This window comes from Pseudoliparis swirei, chromosome 4, assembly GCF_029220125.1.
Source record: "Pseudoliparis swirei isolate HS2019 ecotype Mariana Trench chromosome 4, NWPU_hadal_v1, whole genome shotgun sequence".
Classification (NCBI taxonomy): Eukaryota; Metazoa; Chordata; class Actinopteri; order Perciformes; family Liparidae; genus Pseudoliparis; species Pseudoliparis swirei.
This window is the reverse complement of record NC_079391.1, coordinates 27,390,402-27,409,189: the sequence shown is the minus strand read 5'-3', so window position 1 is coordinate 27,409,189 and position 18,788 is coordinate 27,390,402. Positions and strand designations below refer to the sequence as shown.

The following is an 18,788-nucleotide window of genomic DNA, read 5'->3' as shown; positions in this document are numbered from 1 at the left end:
TATTTAAATTTAATCATCCTACCTCAGTTATTTAATATAATTTAAAACATTGCCTATGAATTCAATTCATTTTAATTGTGCTATCCCAAAAGATTGCCTTAATTTTGGAAGAGTAAGGGAATTAAAAAACAAAGGTTTAACACCCTTTCTATTTGCAAGTTGTTAGCAAATGCAAAAGCTGATCCGACAAACAACCATTAAGAGACTTGGGATGTAACCACAGATACAGAATACTATTCACTCACATTCACATATAATTAAGAGTCACCAAATAACCTAATCTCTTGGGACTGTGGAAGGAATACAGAGAACTCGGAATAAAACCCACACATGAAAACTCCACACAGAGGGGTCCACATCCGGCTGCTCTTGATAATGACCTCTAGCACATGTGTTTGCAATTGGTCTGTCAATATGCCTTATGCTAAATGTAAGGATGTAATCACTCAAAAAATTTAATATTTCTCATATATGTCCATATGTTGTATCTATATCAGTGCCTACAAAGACTGTTTTGTTTGACAATGAATACTCTGTACGAGACATACCAAGTGTAGCAGTTGTTCGATGGAACCTTTTCTCCGATGGTGTAATGGGTTCCTTTGTCATCATAGCAGCCACATTGGTCCTTGGAAACGCAGGTCATTTTGTCTTCATCAAAGTAGGGCTGTGTTGGGGGACACTGTGGATAGCAGCCTGCAACACCATTATAGTAAATGGGTTAACCTCAGTAGAAATAAAAATATAGCGAAATAGTTTGACCTCAATCGCTAATTCACGTACGCACACACAAAGACACACTCTTAAACTGATGGGTCACTGACTGACTCAATGTCCAACTCCTCTTCCTTCACAGAAACCCCCTAAAATCAAAGACTTTGCAGGATTTCAGAGACACATCTCCTATTCTTAGAATGCCATGTCCATTGCAAATGAGAATTGGTTCTCAATTGATTTTAACTGGTTCGATAAGGGTCATATATAAAGTAGTAATTGTTAAGTGTAATTATCCTCCACATCCCATTTGTATGCAGACTAGAATATACTGTTAAAGCGTAAATGGACTGCCTTCATGTCGTGCTTTTCTCGTCTTAGCAACCACTCAAAGTGCACCACAAACGCAAGCAAGCATTCACTCATTCAAATCCACATTCAAACAGAGTAATGTTGCTGTTCTCAATGTGTCTCCAGAAGGTGTTTATACAAAAAAAATTGAAATCATCAGGGTTTACCTACATATACTTTGGTTTTGATCAGTGGCGTTAAGGTCAAACTTAGAAAAGAGTAACTTAATGCTTATTTACTAGGTCTGTGAAACGATTAAAAATTGTAATCAGGTTAATCACAGGTTTCTGTGGATTAATCATGATTAATCACATATATACATTTACAGGGCTCTCAAGACAGGCAAGAGCTCCGAGAAGAGTTGTTGACGGGTGCAAGTGAGCTCTGCGGCGCGCGAGACGGAGATCGGAGTCGTGTTAACGCGACACGTAGAGACAGAATGACATGCTGCTGGTTCGAGACGACCAACAACAGACGGATTGGAAGCTCATTCTGCGCATGCGTTAAATGCGTTTTTTTTTTTAAACTAGTTAAACCTGTAATTTAATTAACTGAGTTAACGCGTTATTTTTCACAGCACTATTATTTACAGACCTTCAAGACAGATTCATTACGCTGGTAAACAAACTAAGCCAAATAAATAAAAAGTTAGGCTAATACAGCCTATAACCTCTGACGTGTTGGTCTAACTCACAACATTTTTTATAATAATAATAATATCCATCAGAAATGTAAATAAAAAATCAGGAAGAAAAATAATCGACCATGGAAATGCCAAAAGAGCAGTACTGAATATGGTGGCTCTGGCAAACCTATGTGTAGACACAGGATCAAAACACTTCTGGACAATATTAATGTTTTAGTCTGGGTTAGGTCAATCAGTCCTAGAAATCCGACACTGGAACCTCTTGTCAAGAAGATGGCATGCCAACATATCTCTCGAATGTACTGTACCTTCCAGGGCAGTGATGAGGCCGGAACATTTTCCCGAAGAATTCCTACATGTCTTCATGCAGGGAACTCCACAAGGCTTGTAGTGCCATTCACATTCATCAGGTTTGTTATAATAGTCACAGAAAATAGCTGCAAGAGACAAAATAAGTATATCTTAGTTGGTGTTGTCCAACAACTTTGATTCTTTTGGCTAAAACAAGTTATAAAACATACAGCTCATATTATCCTTGTATGATTGTGACCAAACTTACGGCACAGCTTAGGAGTTCTCCATTTCAGACAGGTTCCAGCTTCATTACAAGCTTTGGCATATGAAGCCACAGCAGTGCAGAGACACTCACAGTCCCCACCAGTGGCACAACCACAAGAGTCCCTCACACAAGAGTCATAGTATGGACCTGGGTCAACCTTGAAGACATGAATATGTACTGTTTAATAGGAGAAATTATGTTGAGAAAAACAAAAATGTTGTTGTAGTTGTAACAATGGTGACAACGTTGTAATCACGAACTGTGCTAATATTAATATTACAGGCAAAAAAGCATTGTTTCATATTTCTTGCTTCAGACCATTGTTTTAAATAAACCGGTGGATGGGCAGACTACCGAGCAATGAGCAGTTTAATAGATGGAGAAAAACAATTCTGTTCATTCAATTTCACATACTATGGCATTTAAAGTGACAATGCATATATTTGCGCCGAGTATGATGCTGTCACCGTAGTTACCTGTGAATGACAGCTCTGGAAGGTGACACTGGTGATGACGCTACACTGTTTCTGGGACCAGGCTGCCCGGTAGCGGTTAGAAGTACAGGGATCAGTGAGCAGTTCGGCTTTTGGGCAGTTGGTTGAAACCTTCCAACTGTTACCAAACTCTAGAACGTCTGTCACCGTCTCCTGAGAGCGTGTGGTGAATTCATTCTTACTGTTGCCATCGTAGTTTCCACACATACCACAGACCTTGCCCTGAGAGAGAGGAACCCAATGAGTTTACTGTAGTGATAGAGCTGATACAGAGGAACACATCTGTTTGTTGCAACTGAAATATACTTCTACCCTTAACATCATAACAAACACTATCATAGTCCATACTTGTATGGTCAGTGTGTGAGCAGACATAAAGATAATGCTGTCATGTTTAAACTGCCAGGCACATATAAGTCCAGTCATCACTCTCTTTTCTTTGTTTTTTCTCTGCCAGCTCCTGAGGAAAACATCCTGTTCTTACGCTAGATGCAAACCAGCTAACCCCTAACTTTCTCTGGGTTATTGAGAGCCGTGCCAAGGCGTTGTAAAGCCAAACAATCAGCTACAAGAGGCCCAAAAGTGGAGTCGAGTTGCTGATGCATTAGTTGCATGATTCTTTGTGATTTAAATACTATCAGCAACCTTTTTACATTACAATTATTCCATTCAATGTTCATTAACGTGTGAATCACATAGTGATTAATAAAAGTTGCACCATAGAACAAAATGTCTTCACCTGTCTGGGAAAATTCTTATGACAATGTGCATAAATTGCTCTAACCAATATGCTTTGTGAAAAAGCCAGCTGTCAGTGAAGACATGCAGACATGATTGTTTACCTGGAACTCCGGGGCAAGTTTAATATAAAGACTGGTCTTCTTGTCCCACATGAGTACAAGACCCGGCTTGATCGTCAACACCAGGTAGAGACCCATCGTCTGTAACTGATCAGGGTGCACCTGGCCACTGCCCTTAACCATTTGGAAGTTATCATCTTTAAGTTGGTATTCATTATCCTGTGGGCATAAACATGAAATAAACAAGCATTGTATTAGTGCACCAGCTCAGTGAGGTTGAACAAGTAATCAGTTACTCAGTAAATCATGTCTAGGGTTCTTCTTTTAGTTTGCACATGAATAGTTGCATGCTAAGATGTGAAAAGAATGTTGCTTCCCAAATACATGGGAAGCAACTGCATTATTCTTTTTGAAGGAGCAGATACAAATCTGACTGCATGTCAAAAGCAAGGCCACGTCTTATTGTCAGTGTCATTGGATGGGACTGTTCGCACAGGCTGCACACGTCCAGGATATAAAGTGTTACAATCGGCATCATAGCATTACCATGGGATTATATCATCATTGGTTTTAAAGTGTCTCCAATGGTAAAAAATTAAGTAAAATACCAGTTTAGTTTAACTTTATTTTGCTTTTTCACCCAATCAATACATAATTGTAATGCTTATTAAAAGTATTATAAGGCTCATCAATCATAAAAGAATGATTGGTCCCAGTCTTCGTGATTATCATTTGAGCCACAATTCTTGTCGAACCTCAACATTGATATTAATCTAATATTCTGCTTTAGTGTTTGGGAAAGAACATGTGCACAGTGTACTTGTGTTGTGTTTACCCCCAGGAAGATCCGGATGTTATTGGTGCAGGTGGCTCCTGTGTTACATGGAATATTCTCACCGATAATCCGGAAGCTTCCTTCGTTCTGGTTGGTGCCACAGTAGTCCTGAATAAGGATACACACAGGCTGCAATTACTGGACAGCAAGATATAAATTTTTCATGAAATCAGAACTCATTACCAGTCACTACTCTGCATTTTCCTTCAAGAATCATTCACTGTATTTACATTCAGTAAATACCTCTCTATAGTAGTTTTTACTGGTAGTGGCGGGCTCCACTGTCCCCCTACAGCATTCAGATTGCAGAACGAAGCCTGAGGCGCAATTCTATGTCCTGGATATTCTCTGTTTACTGTTCATTCTTCTGTAGCTGTATCAGTGCTGGATTAATTTACTGCTAATTTCCTGTAGCTGCTTGTGACACACTGAGAGCAGGAAATGCAATGTGTGTGTCACTACGATCACTCACCCAAAGTATTTCTACAAAAGACGGCCACTGGATATTTTGGATGATTTTGGTCAGTGGATGATTTTAAGTCTTTGCCGAGGAGTTAGGTAACTGGACCAACATCCACAGTTAACTGTTGTATAAAGAGCTGCAGAGAACAGGCTGCACCCCCCCCCCCCCCACACACACACACTCCTCAGCAAGGTATGTAATTTTAAGAGTCCTGCTTTTGTGTGGAAAACTGCTCAAGTTGTGTGCAGCATGAAATCAGATATTTGTTATCCATGTGGTAGAATAATTATTACTGTAGACAGATACATAAGTTGCTCCTCTCTTGTTTTTCTGACAACATAGATGGAGGTCCTAAATAGGGATGGGTATCGTTTGGGTTTTTTATGATACCGGTGCTAAACCGGTACTTTTAAAACGATACCGGTGCCTAAATGGTGCCTGAACCAATACTTCTTTTTTTTAAAACGCACAATGAGGACATTAAAAACCTCTTTGGCCATATTCCCTGTCGAAGCCGTTATCATGGAGCACTGACAAACAACAGATATATATATATTAGGGCTGTCAATCGATTTAAAAAAATGAACTAATTAATCGCACATTTTGAAATTCATTAATCGCGATTAAAAGTTTTTTTTTCTTCTAAAGACTAAATCTTCGAAATGAACGAGTAATCCCTTCAGACAGCGTGTATTTTAGACACTTGTTTAATTGTATTCTTTTTTAAAGACAAAACTTCACACAGAGCTGTGTTTTCAAAGAGGCTCCTACCTATAAAGTGTCAGCAAGGTATTTAATATCGTGGATGATGAATTGTTTCTTCAGTGAAACATCCAGATTAGTAACAAAAGGTGTATTAGAGACCCCATTGGTCCTGTCATCTTGAACATTGAACAACAGCAGAACCAGTGGCCTTGGTAAACTGACTGACATTCAAATGTGTCACGTTAACCCTCCGGAGGCTGGGGGCATTTTCTCGATTTTACAAAAAAATGTAAATTCACCTTTTAAAGGCTTTTGCATGTGACACATCCCAGTGTTTCCCCCACCATTCTATCAGGGTGAGGCCCCGCCCCCCTGTCATTTTCTCTATCGCGCCAGATTACAGCAGAAGTAATGTAAGGTTCTTTTCTTCAAGACGTCTTTATTCTTTTATTAAACTAAACGTCTGTTATTGATTGTCTCTACAGCAGCATGTCATTCTGTCTCGACGTGTCGGTCACTCTTCTCGGCTCTCCGTCTCGCGCGCCGCAGAGCTCCATGCCGGCGAGTCTGCGCGCGCATCGAGCGGAGCACAAAAAAAAGTCACCTGCACCTTCCGCCCCGCGTCACCGACACGTCGCCCTCTGTTTCTCTGTGAATATCGAGGAGCAGACGGGAGGAAGGGGGCGGACTGCCGCGGCTTGACACTCAGAGAAGTGCAAAAACTTCAACGCACACCGGAAGTAAACAAAGTTGCGTTAATTGCGTTAAAATATTCTAGGTCCCACATTGGCACCGGTTTCCGGTATCCAACCCTAGTCCTAAAATACACTTACACACATCTGCTGTCACAATGGAAACCAAAGGTCAACACATGTTTTCATTGTACATCTTTCCAACTGTCCCTTTACCTGAAGGAGTGTGTAGTCACAGTCTCCGCTGAAGTCATATCTCTTATCATCAAATGTGATGTGGTGACCATCGCCATAGATCCCACAAACTGCATCGCACACATTGGTGGTGCATGTGAACTTCCTTCCACTGCATAAGCTGTGAAAACACACACCAGACACACTTTTAATCTTGTAATCTTGCCCAGAACATTCATTGCATTTTAGGAGATTTACGCCTGTGTCATCAGCAAAATTATCTGTAATTATTATCATAACATTCTTAGTAGAGGAAATGTCATTACATATGTATAATCAATGTAATATTCAATATATAATACATAAAATATTATGCTTAAAGAATATTTTGTATTAATATTTATTCATTTAGTTGGATAAAATGTGTAAATTGGAAAAGTTTTGCTTTGTGTCTGTGTGTGTGTAAAGGTAAATGGACCTATATATAGTGCTTTTCTAGTCTTCTGACCACTCAAAGCGCTTTAAAACTACATGACATAATTCACCCATTTACACCCATTCATGCACTGATGGGAGGAGATACGGTTCCACCTGCACATCAGCAGGAGCTAACATTCACTCAGGGTAGGAACAGCTACGGGAGACATTTGCAGTAAATTGTGTAATGTGTGTGTGTGTATGTGTGTATGTGTGTGTGTGTGTGTGTGTGTGTGTGTGTGTGTGTGTGTGTGTGTGTGTGTGTGTGTATGTGTGTGTGTGTGTTTGCAGTACAAACCAGGTGTTGCAGTCCACAGTCACTGTCTCCCCAGACTGATATGCTTTCCCATTGTGCTGACATGGACAGTTGGTCTCGTTGATGCAGTTTCCTGCTCCATCTGACACCAGGCCATCAGGGCACATGCAGCCAGATCTACAGCTTGTGCTGATCTGTAACCGGCAAAATGGAGGGTAAAAATAGTGAACCAAACAAGGCCTGTGCATGTATGGGATTTGTTTTGTATTACCTTTATTTTACCAAGAAGTCCCATGAGATCAAAATCTCTTTATAAAATAGGGACCTGGGCCAAGTTAGCAGCCATTCAAAATTACAGGACAATTAAAAAAAAACATGTACAACATGCATTAAACAGAACAGCTGTTTTCACAGTCGCCTTACAATAATAAAATCCACATGCCATGAAATTATTCCATGCCCATGGTGCGTAGTATGAAAATGGTAACATAATAAATTGAAATGCAAGATCTTGGAAGAGCGTAGCTGTTACAGGGCACAGAAATAAACTGGACCATTATCTAACATGTGTCAATACTGATGTCCAATCCACCTAATCCTAAATAATGCAATGGGTGAGTTAGGGTATTTCCATTTTTAATAAAATGCAGATATGCATGGCGTATTGAATGTAAACAAAATTGGACGAGGCTGCATGCTTACAAAATATGTCATCGTTACCAATCACAGAAGAAGAAAAAAGTAACTTACGCAAGTATAGTCTCGGCATTGAAGGAAAAGAAAGATGTTTTTTTGATAAAAGCAAATCTTAACTTTGAGCTTCCTAACTAGATTAGTAATGTGTAAATTAAATAAAAGCATGTGTTTTTATATACCCAGGTAAGTGTACAAGGGCATCGTTTCAATTAATTTACTGTTGGGTGTGACTGATAAAATCATCAAGTGACGGTAAGAGAAGACAAACACATTTTAAACTGTAAAATGCAGCCTGAAGCTCCTCCTGCACCATGGAGGGAGGATGTGTGTACATGGCATCAGGATAGACGTGTATGTTTTGCTTTAATATCCTGACCCAGATCGTGTGTGTGTGCGTGTGTGTGTATGTGCTATGCTGTACTTACACAAGCCATGTCCAGAGTGTTGCAGCTATTCTGACACTCAGTCCCAGTGGCCCCAGGTTGAAGAGTGGTGCAGTCAAAGTAAACCATGGGGGAACGGCATGTTGGTGACGCTGGGTAATAAATAACAAATTCAAGATGAAGAGTATTGGTGAGTATATCATTTGCATAATCACATCCACCTTTCACTGTATTTTGGGAGAAAAAAGTGTCTCATATAAAAACAAATGAATGATGAGTAAGACCATATGTGGAAACCTACTTTCTAGATGTGTCCCTCCTGTGCAGCTGAGAGCTCCTTTTCGGCAGACGCTGTGACAACAAGTAAAAGAGTTTATATCATCAGCAAGCATCGCAAAATCTTTCTTTTTCCATCAATACAATTCTGTATCCCTTTTAATAACGTACTCTGGTGATGCAGACTGGCTAAAATGTGCTCTAGCTTGACCTTTGATTGTCCCCGTTTGTTTAACCAAGTGTTATTTTTAGTGATTCAATATTAGTTATGTATTGGTACATTAAAATCATACATTGTGTTGACAGAATTAATAGAATGATAACAATTCGGATAAAAATGTGATATAAAAATATGATATAGACATCAGTGTCACCCTTCAATATGAATTTTAATATATATATATATATATATATATGGTGATCCTCTGACTTTTGGTCAACATTTCAATGCGTCCAATACTTTGGGTTCATGACCAGAGACGTGCAACATGAGCGCCGTGCTGCACGCGGCGTTTAGTGCTATTCGGCTGATTTCAGCACGCTAACGTTCTAAGCGAGCTTCTAGCTTATTTCCATTGCAGTGCCGCTCCCAGAAATAACACCCCATTGTCTATCGAGTACACAACACTCACTGTCCTTCTTTTTAGTTGAGCGCTTGAATGCAAAGTGTAAAATGTAAACCCTGTATTAATGGTGTTTTATGAAACTTAATTCGGGAACGAAGACCACGCCCTGAACTCGACCAATTACCCGAGCACTAAGTACTTAAGCGCAACGAACCCGTTCACTTCCGCTTCGACTCAGTTCCAACATCCCGACCCCCCCGACCTCGTTCTTTCCCTCCTATTTCTCTCTCTCACAGGACCACTGGAGCAACGGGGGACTCTGCACCGCCGGAGCACCCACCAGTCTCCACCCCCACCGTTCCCTCCTGCCGCCGGACTCTAATTGCACCCCTCCCACCTTCTTTCCACGACCCCCCGTACCCTTCTCGTTCCTTCTCCCCGACATCCCTTCATCTCCCGAGCCCGTTCCGCTTCCTTAAGTCAACCCTCTCGTTCCATCTCGCAATAAAACATCTGTAAACTCATATCGCTCTTGCCATGGTCTTGGTTAGTGAACCCCTAAAATGGAACATATTCTCAATTTACAACTCACTCTGAAGCAAACTGTTGAGTGTTTATTACATGACCCCATAATAGCCCGCTGCGGACATGGTTACACATTATTTATTTTACCATGTGGAGCCGTAGTTGCTGATAGTCTGTCCAACAGGAATAATGATGTCTTTATCGTAGCAGGGACAGTGATCTTGGAGCACACAAACGCCCTCCTCGTTCATGTAGGTTCCCTCGGCACAGCCACAGCCGTCTACCGCGGTGAAGCTGGTCTTGCAGGAGTAGTCCGGTTGGCTGAGGGAACGGCAGGTACGACCGCAGCTGGTCATGTTGTACGCATACACTGTACCTGCTTTACATGATGTACCCCATTTGCCTAGTGGGGGAGAGACGAACGGAGTCTTAGCATGAGAGTCTATCTGCTAAATGTTTGCAATTTGTGAAAATGGTCTATACAAATAAACTAAATTGAATTAAATGAACCCCATTTTTCACGCGTGTAAATTGTTACAGATATCACATTGGTGTAATTGCACCCATGGCCCTTTTTAACACGGTAAGAATTTCCTGGAATCTCATAAAAACGCAGCTCCTCCTTATTACCGCAGGAATACAAAATGATCCTTGGTGTTTTATTTACCGCAGACGGTCGACCTCCAGTCAGAGATGTGGATTCCTGCCATTGAACAGGCAAAGACATACGAGGAGACCACGGCACACATGCAGTCCTCAGCCTTCAGGCAGTTGCAGCTGTCATACATGCAGTTCTGTGAGGCGACACAGCAGGCACATTATACGGCGACAATACGTTGGTTTATTTGTCATTACAGCTTTGTGTGTGTGTGCAGACTTACATCATGGAATACACTGGGGCTAATGACAGAGTGGCAAGGAGCAAACACTCCTTGAGGATCTATTACTTTGGAGCACCAGTACTTGGCATAATGATCTGAGACAGAGAAACATACAGAAATGAATCACTTGCATGAAAATAGCATGGTTGGTTCTTTTCATTCATATGATATGATAAACATTACTCCATGTGAAGTAACAAGACATTGAGCAGAGTCTGTACCCTTGCTGATGCTTTGTTGGCAGGGGTGTCCAAAGCGTGCTGTGATGTCGGGGCAGCTGGCTCTAGTTTTCCATGCGTTGGCGAACGCGAATGCGGTGCCCTCCACCAGCCCACTATTCACCTTGAAGTCATCACATATTTTGTTGTTGAAGTTCCCGCACAATCCTGATGGGCGAGGTGACACAGATACAAATGTTTAAACAACCCGTGAAGTGTTACTTTTACTGAGTATAGCTGCTTGGTATTTGTAAGTACTGGAGGCGATTTCCACGCAGTAAGACAATAATGTCGAGGCATACCAGAGATGGTTCCTTTGAGCGAAGGGTCAGCTAAGAGGAAGATTTGCATCACCGGGGACATCTGGATCATCACTTGAATGCCCACATTGGGTTGGATGGCGATGTAGAAGGATGACGGTTTGAAGGCTCTGACTACCGCTGCAGTGAAAGAAATCAAAGCCTCACAAACGTGTTGCTTGAGATGTTAATATTAAGCTTACAATATCTGTATGTTGGATTGTAGCCGTCCTCATATTCATATTTTTCGATTGTTATGTGGGTCTGTTCATTTATGTGCATCTACCGCATCAATGCAAATCCATAACTTTTTATTTATGTTGTAATTTTTGCAGTAAATTAGTTAGGGCTATAACTTGACGAAAAGAATCAGGACCCCTTTTTTGTTGAAAAAAAACCTTTACGTGTCTGTGCGTGTCTTCTGTCATGTTACTTGAAGTAACTCACATGTAAACAGAGGAAGCTGAGAAAGAATATGGTTCACGTAGATCTGCCCAGTTGCATGAATTTGAATAACCTGACAGATGGAAAGACACATTTTTGATGATATACAACAGTAATCCAACAGTATTTGCAAATAACTCTCTGAGGGTTGCACACACACACATTTGATATGATCAGGTAAACCATCAAAACTATAATACCACAGAAACTACAAACAAAATGCAATGCAAAATAGAAAAGTAGTTGCAAGTTCGACATGGATCTGTTCAACAGTGTATCTTGCGTTTGTGTTTGTGTTTGTGTGTGTGTGTGTGTCTGCATCTGGAGTTTACCACAGAACTGTTGTATAGACTCAGAGTTACAGCTCTAAGGCAGGTACTTCTGTCATCAAGACCGCACTTGACCAGGTCCACCAGCACAGTGTATAAGCCATCACTTTGCTGCAACACACATTGGGACTTTAATAAGGACAGAAAGAATGGCAGCGGGTGTCAAATAAATACCAACCATACACAGGATGTGTTTCAGGACATCATTGAATTGAATACTCAATAATACATCACATCATATCATGCAGCATGATGATGTGTCTGTCAGCATATATGCAGTTGGTTTATCAATCGCCCCATCCTTCTGATGGTCCAGTGTGTGTCTGTGTGTGTGTGTGTGTGTGTGTGTTTGTGAACTACCTGAGCCAGGACGTAGGAGCAGTCCCCATGGAAGCTGTAGTCTTTTCCATCGAAGGTGTTGATGTGAGCCCCGCCCTCCACAGAGCACATTCCTGGACAGTTCTCCTCCGTACACGCCCACTTTCCATTCTGACACACACTGTCAGCACACACACACACACAGACAGACACACACACACAGAAATAAATAATGAGTATTTTACCGCTGTGTATGTTGAATGCATTTAATTGCAATGTATCTGTAGTTGTCCCATAACTGTACATATTTAATCTTACCAGGTTCTACAGCTGGAAGAATAGGACTCTCCTGACTTGTAGATGTTGTTGTTGTGCACACATGGACACTTGTCCACTGTAACACAGCCAGGGCCACTAATGTCATCAAAGACCATTCCTGAGGAATAAAGGAGATATGACTATAAGTACTTGTCATGAGACATGATTGTGGTTGTGTCTGCTTCCATACGGTGTAAACACTGAAGTGTTAAATGTGTGTGGGTACCGGCAGGGCACTGGCAGCCTTCTTTGTCGTGGCTGTTACATGTCTGGCTGGCCTGAGGCGTGGAGCAACTGTCAGGACATGAACTGCTGGACTCCATGTGGACCATGTTGTATAGACATGGCTTGTCTGTGGAGACAAACACTTTAATATTGATGTACCAGAAACCAGCAAAAACACAAAAGTGAGTGAAGTGCATGTACGCCATCTTTAGTTGGATCACCCTTACCGCAAAATGTCGCATTTCTCCATTGGGTGGGGTTGCCACCTACATAGGAACACTGTCTGGAGTACTCTGTGATGGTTTTGCAGAGGAAAGAGTAATCTTTTTTTTCACTGTTGCACATGTCAGCCATACAGGCTTTTGTAAAGGATTCTCCATCCAGAAGGGTCTGGCAACTACTGAATGAAGGGCCGGAGAAGATCTCGTCACAGAATTCCTGGGGGGAAAAAAATCCATCAATGGTACAATTAAGTGTTGTAGTGTTACCTTGTTAAAAGTGTAATAACCAACCGTTCTTGAACTATTCGATCAAATAAGGTGAGCAAATGTCATCACGGATAAAATGAATTATTTAAAAGCTACGTTTTCTGCCTCGGTGGTTCTTTTCAATTTTGGCAGAGATAAGAAAGTGTGGGGTATCTCATTCTCTCTGAATATGTATTCTCTCTGTTTAAAGCGTATTGTACACCTCTGTACACGGCAGACTTGTGGTCTGAAGGGTTATTTGGGAGTTTTTCCTGGTCGATGTTTTGTTGCAGGGATGATGTGTGTGTACAGATTGTAAAGCACTCCGAGACAAATTTGTAATTTGTGAAATTGGGCTATACAAATAAACTGAATTGAATTGAATTGAATTGGTCTAACTACAAAAAAAAGCAAGCCTAAGGAGGCTGCAAGTGGCCTACAATGATGCCATGAGAATACTGTTGAAGAGACCGAGGTGGACTAGTACCAGTGAGATGTTTGGGGCTGCAGGAGTCAATACATTCAAAGCAGTTTTAAGAAATCTAATGTAGAAATGTATCTGCCGGGTTAATGACTCCGAAAATGAGATCATAATGTTTTTATCAAATATAAACTTCAGCACTACACGATATCAGTCCCAGCTGTGGAGATACTGGTATAGCTGTCTATTTATAAAGCATGTGTAGTTCTTTGTTTGTTTTTTACTTGTGATTTTGTATGTATTTTATTATATTTCAATGTTTTGTACTATCTGGGCCTTGAGTCTGTAATACAAGTTTAATTGATTGATTGATCATTCTTCACAGACGTGACTTTGTTACCTTTTCGCCACAGCTCGGGACTTCGCTGAGCTCAATCTCCTCACAAATCTCTGTTGGCTCATTCACATTGTAGGTGTCAGCATATTCCTTGACAGACAGCTCAGCTCCTAGAGGGCAGTCACACAACAATATTCACTTTGATTATTCAATAAAAACATTTAATGCAATTTGCTCCCCCTTTTTGGGAATGTTCAAGATTTCAAGTGAAAGGGGGAATATGTTAAAACAAGTATTTAAAAATGTTCAGTTAAACAAAAAGTCAAACAAAAGTCAGCATTTATTGAAATATCTGGAAATAGTCATTAGCTCGAAGACCTTCAACCTTGTAAGTGTGTATTTATCCGTAGAGCTAAATATTCTGTCAGAAATTGTTCTGTTTAAGTAAATAATAGTAATTATAAATGATGTATTTTTTCCCCTGTTTTGAGGTTTCATCAAATCATAATAGGTGTTTTAAGGATTTAAAAACACTTTATCAGTACACTGATAAAAAAAATAAAAAAATGAAACTTTAATGTCATAGTAAAAATTGGTTAAAATAATGTTAAAATGTATAAAACCAAGCAGGTGGATGGATACTTTAATTATTTAACTTGAATGGAGATTTACTATGTTAAACACGGCTGAATGTAGAAGTTTTAATGCAGATTAGTGAGCTTCCAAAAATAAAAATCTGAACATTAAAATGGGACTGATGGGATGTAGACAATGGGATGATGGTGTCATGATCTGGAGTTTGTGTCTCGTCTTGTGTCGTGTGTCTTGTTTTGAAGTCCTTGTGTCGTCTGTCTCCCTGTGATTGTCTGCCCTGGTCCTGATTGTTTCCTTCTGTGTGATTGCTGGTCCTGCCCTCATTGTGTTCACCTGTGTCTCGTTCCCCGTTGTCCAATCACCTCCGCCTGCCTGTGTATGTAAACCCTGTTCGTCTCATTCCCAGTGTGGCTTCGTACTGTTTGGTCCGCGTGTTTGTCATCCTGTTAGTACTTTGAAATTAAATATTGTTTTTTGCAGAATATGTCGGCGTTTGGGTCCTCTCTCTCTTCGACATCCATGACTTATCATGACAGATGGGATGTAGAAATGCTCACATGGTGTCATGGCAGCATCAACCAAGTACACCTAAGAAGTGAAACAGCTGCAGCCTTTGCCAAAAGTGTCTCCTTTTTGTATGTATGTTTCTTTATACCGTGATACTGATTTTTATATCAAAGCATTCATTCTATTGATCAGTGTAAACAAATTATCTTAAAATCCACTTCGATTCCTGAGATATCCAAAGAGACACAATACATTTTTGGGACACTTCCATTAGATGGTACATGGCTAATATTAATGAATACACAGTGAGAGAGAGTGAGATAGTTTGATGAGTACAAAGAAAAAGAACCTCACCGTTTTTCATTAAATCATTCTTTATGCCGTCAAAGTTTCCACAGAGTCCACATGTCTGGTTCTGGTATTTTTTATCAATTTCAATCTGTGAACATGCCCCAATCAAACAATTGTTATTGCACATTTAATATATCATTAATCATTCAAAGCAGGTTGTTAAGATGTCAACATGTAATTTATGAACATTTGACTCATAATTATTTCTATGTAATCCATTTTGGAATTTACGTTGGTCATACTCGTGTGCTGTGTGAGCTCCGCCTCTCATGGCTCAAACTAAAACGATGTGGAGTTGACCAAATGAGCATATATTGTTTTTCCTTGTGTTAACTCCACGATACATGGTTAATCTTAACTCCGTAAGAGTTTTATGTATCAGTGGCAATTATGTCTGACTTTTCTATAAAATAGCTTGGACTGCTGCTCACCCACGTGCAACACTACGGCAAGTTCTGCGGCAAAAAGGGATGTGATGAATGAAATGATAGAATAACTTCAGCCATATCCTTTTCACAATAAAAAAACTTGGATCCTGCAGGCTCACAATGTGTCCTATTCCCACCGTGTTTAAAACTCCATGACCATACACTTGACCACAAACAGGACACACGTGTGTACATATGAGAGGATGTGCTACCTACCTCCATGGAGTTGTCCTGGTTCCAGACCAATTTAATTCCCATCTTAGCTTCAATACTAATATCAAATGCGGTTTCCATGACAGTCAGCCCTGATACGATGTATGGCAGAGTCACCCTGCAGCAAAAACAGAGAATTATTTTGAACATTAGACAGAGAGCAACATCTGACAGGAAGTTGTATTCAAATAAGACAAAATAATAACTAAATGTACCGTGAAAGTTATGAGGCTCTCAGAGTTTGTGAGTATAACCTTTAGTGACCCTTAAACATACACCAACTCATATAATTAAATCTTAATATTTATAATATTAATTAATTCAGGTTAATAGATTACTGTGACTAATGATAACATATCACCATCACATAGAAACACTAATATGAAAATATGCATGTATATTTATTAGGGCTGTGAAACGATTAACATTTTAAATCGGATTAATCACAGGTTTTTGTGGATTAATCATGATTAATCACATATTACCGATATTCTCGGTATATTTTGTGAGAACATAGAGATTTATGACAAAAGACGGATATATACATTTATACATTCTTCTATACAATGGTGCTGCAACTCAGCAGTTATTTAGCAGTTTTCTTCCATATGGAACATTAATACATCTTCATCCTAAACAGAATGTTTAACCCTCCTGTTACCTTTCGGGTCAATTTGACCCCATTCAATGTTTAATGTCGGTGTTCTTTGGGGTCAATTTGACCCCAGGCTGTTTTTCACTGTGTCAAACATATCAGAAATATCAACTTTTTTATTTATTTAAAGGGCTATTTAGGTAGTCAACAAACAAACATAAAGTACCTCACACTTAAACTTGGGAAGCAATATTAATTCTAATAATTTTCTGGAGGTTTTAATTGCTGGGGTCAAATTGACCCCGAGGGTAAAATATGTTCGTAAATGTAAAGGTAACAGGAGGGTTAAACAGAAAATTTTTCTCTTGTTTGTCAACCATTAACTCCACCATGATACAATCTAAAGGTGGACAGATTGACAAGTGACTTTTTTTTTGCTCGGTCCGATGCGCGCGCACGGAGCTCTGTGGCGCGCGAGACGGAGATCGATAAGTGTTAACGCAACGCGAAGAGACAGAAATGACATGCTGCTGTGGAGATACGATCAACAACAGACGTTTAGTTTAATAAAAGAACAAAGACGTGCGATAGAGAACATGTCAGGGGGCGGGCCAATCTTTTTAATGTCATGCGATCTACCGACACTACGCCGCGATCGACGTGTTTTTTTTCGTCCCGACGACCAACAACAGACGGATTGGAAGCTCATTCTGCGCATGCGTTAAATGCGTTTAAAAAAAATAACTAGTTAAACCTGTAATTGAATTAACTGAGTTAACGCGTTATTTTTCACAGCACTAATATTTATCCAATCAGCTTTGTGTTTATTAAAAGAAGCATTCCACAGTGTTGTGAATCCAGGTGAAACTTTTTGTATCCATTTGTCTTCTTGACTAAACACCTGGACAGAGAAGTTATTGCTTTCCCACAATATGTTCATGTGAGGTACCTGGGGTACGAGTACACACAGGTAAGAATCTAAATCATGTTACTTCCATGTAAAGCAACGTTGGTGATAATCACTTTAGTAAACAGAATCGACCAAGAAGATAATAAATACAATACAAAATTGACAAAGATGGAAGCTGCTCATTGGAATGGATAATATTAATTCAAGACTTCAAACATGTAACTGGGGCTTTTTAATTAGGATTGAGATAATTGTTCAAAGAGCAAAACTGTCACCAGAATTATTGGAATGATGATATAACATATTCAGTAAAAAAATCAATACATTAATAAAGATGGGTGAAGATAGTCCTTTTGTAGTCAAAGGATTTTTGGTATCTTTAATCTTTTTCGGCTTGGGAAAGAATTGAAAAACCTAAAACACTGTGGAATTCCGTTAAAGACAGCTGGCAACAATAAAGAGATAATTGGTTGGAAACAGGCAGAATAATCTAAACTATTAGTCCATTTATTAGCTTTTTTAAAAGCTTTAAATTGTATTACACTAGTTTATAAAGATAACTATCTCCATGACTTCTAAGCAACCTCTATCCTCTGAGGCATGTGTTTGAAAGCTAGTAACACAATTTGTCGAACTACTGTTTTCAAAGTAAAGAACATCTTTCTAATAATTAATAGTATGGTTCCATTCCATTATCCAAGCCGCTTATCCTATTTAGGGTCGTAGAGGCGCTGGAGTGATCCCGGCTGATTGTGCGAAGGCTGGACGGGTCTCCAATTTATTTCAGGGCTCATCCCAACAGATAGACAACCATGCACGCTCACGCTGACACCCACGGGCCATTTAGAGTCTCCAATTAACCAGAGCTGCATGTCTTTAGACTGTGGGAGGAAGCCGGGGAACCCGGAGGGAACCCACTCTGCCATGAGGAGAACGTGCAAACGTGTGAGGTGACAGTGCTAGCCACTGCACCACCGTGCAGCCCTAATACTAACATACCGGATGTAAATATTTAAAACATCTAAAACAGAGATCTTAGGGTGTAATATGGAACATATGCGGTACAGTGTCTCAGAGATGCATGACTAACTTACGTCTTTTCATCGACGATCACTGAGTTCTTGGAGATCTCCACCACTGTTCCTTCAAACATCATGAGGATGGTGCTGATGCTGAGCAAATTATTGACTAACTTACGCCTCATCTGGATGTTGAAATGTTCGTAGTTCTCCTTACACTGGGAGGCCATTACATGGTTACAACTTGAGGCCAGCTGGAAGAAATTTCCATCAAAGGTCTTCCAGTGATATTCTCCCCAAGT

At 40.1% G+C, this 18,788-nt stretch overlaps 1 protein-coding gene across 1 annotated transcript; it reads right to left on the bottom strand.

The window, feature by feature from the left end:
* Positions 1–247: 247 nt before the first annotated feature.
* Positions 248–18,716, bottom strand: LOC130193231 (mucin-5B-like). The gene is made up of 25 exons (XM_056413681.1): positions 18,562–18,716; positions 15,966–16,080; positions 15,325–15,409; positions 13,933–14,039; positions 12,872–13,082; positions 12,646–12,771; positions 12,420–12,537; positions 12,141–12,282; positions 11,787–11,894; positions 11,458–11,527; positions 11,014–11,151; positions 10,715–10,879; positions 10,494–10,588; positions 10,280–10,406; positions 9,760–10,015; positions 9,624–9,645; positions 7,209–7,360; positions 6,476–6,614; positions 4,400–4,507; positions 3,607–3,783; positions 2,747–2,986; positions 2,271–2,427; positions 2,020–2,148; positions 549–696; positions 248–290 (listed from the first exon to the last, which is right to left on the bottom strand). Exons 1-25 carry the CDS (start codon positions 18,714–18,716, stop codon positions 248–250), a joined length of 3,333 nt encoding a protein of 1,110 aa, XP_056269656.1.
* Positions 18,717–18,788: the final 72 nt, after the last annotated feature.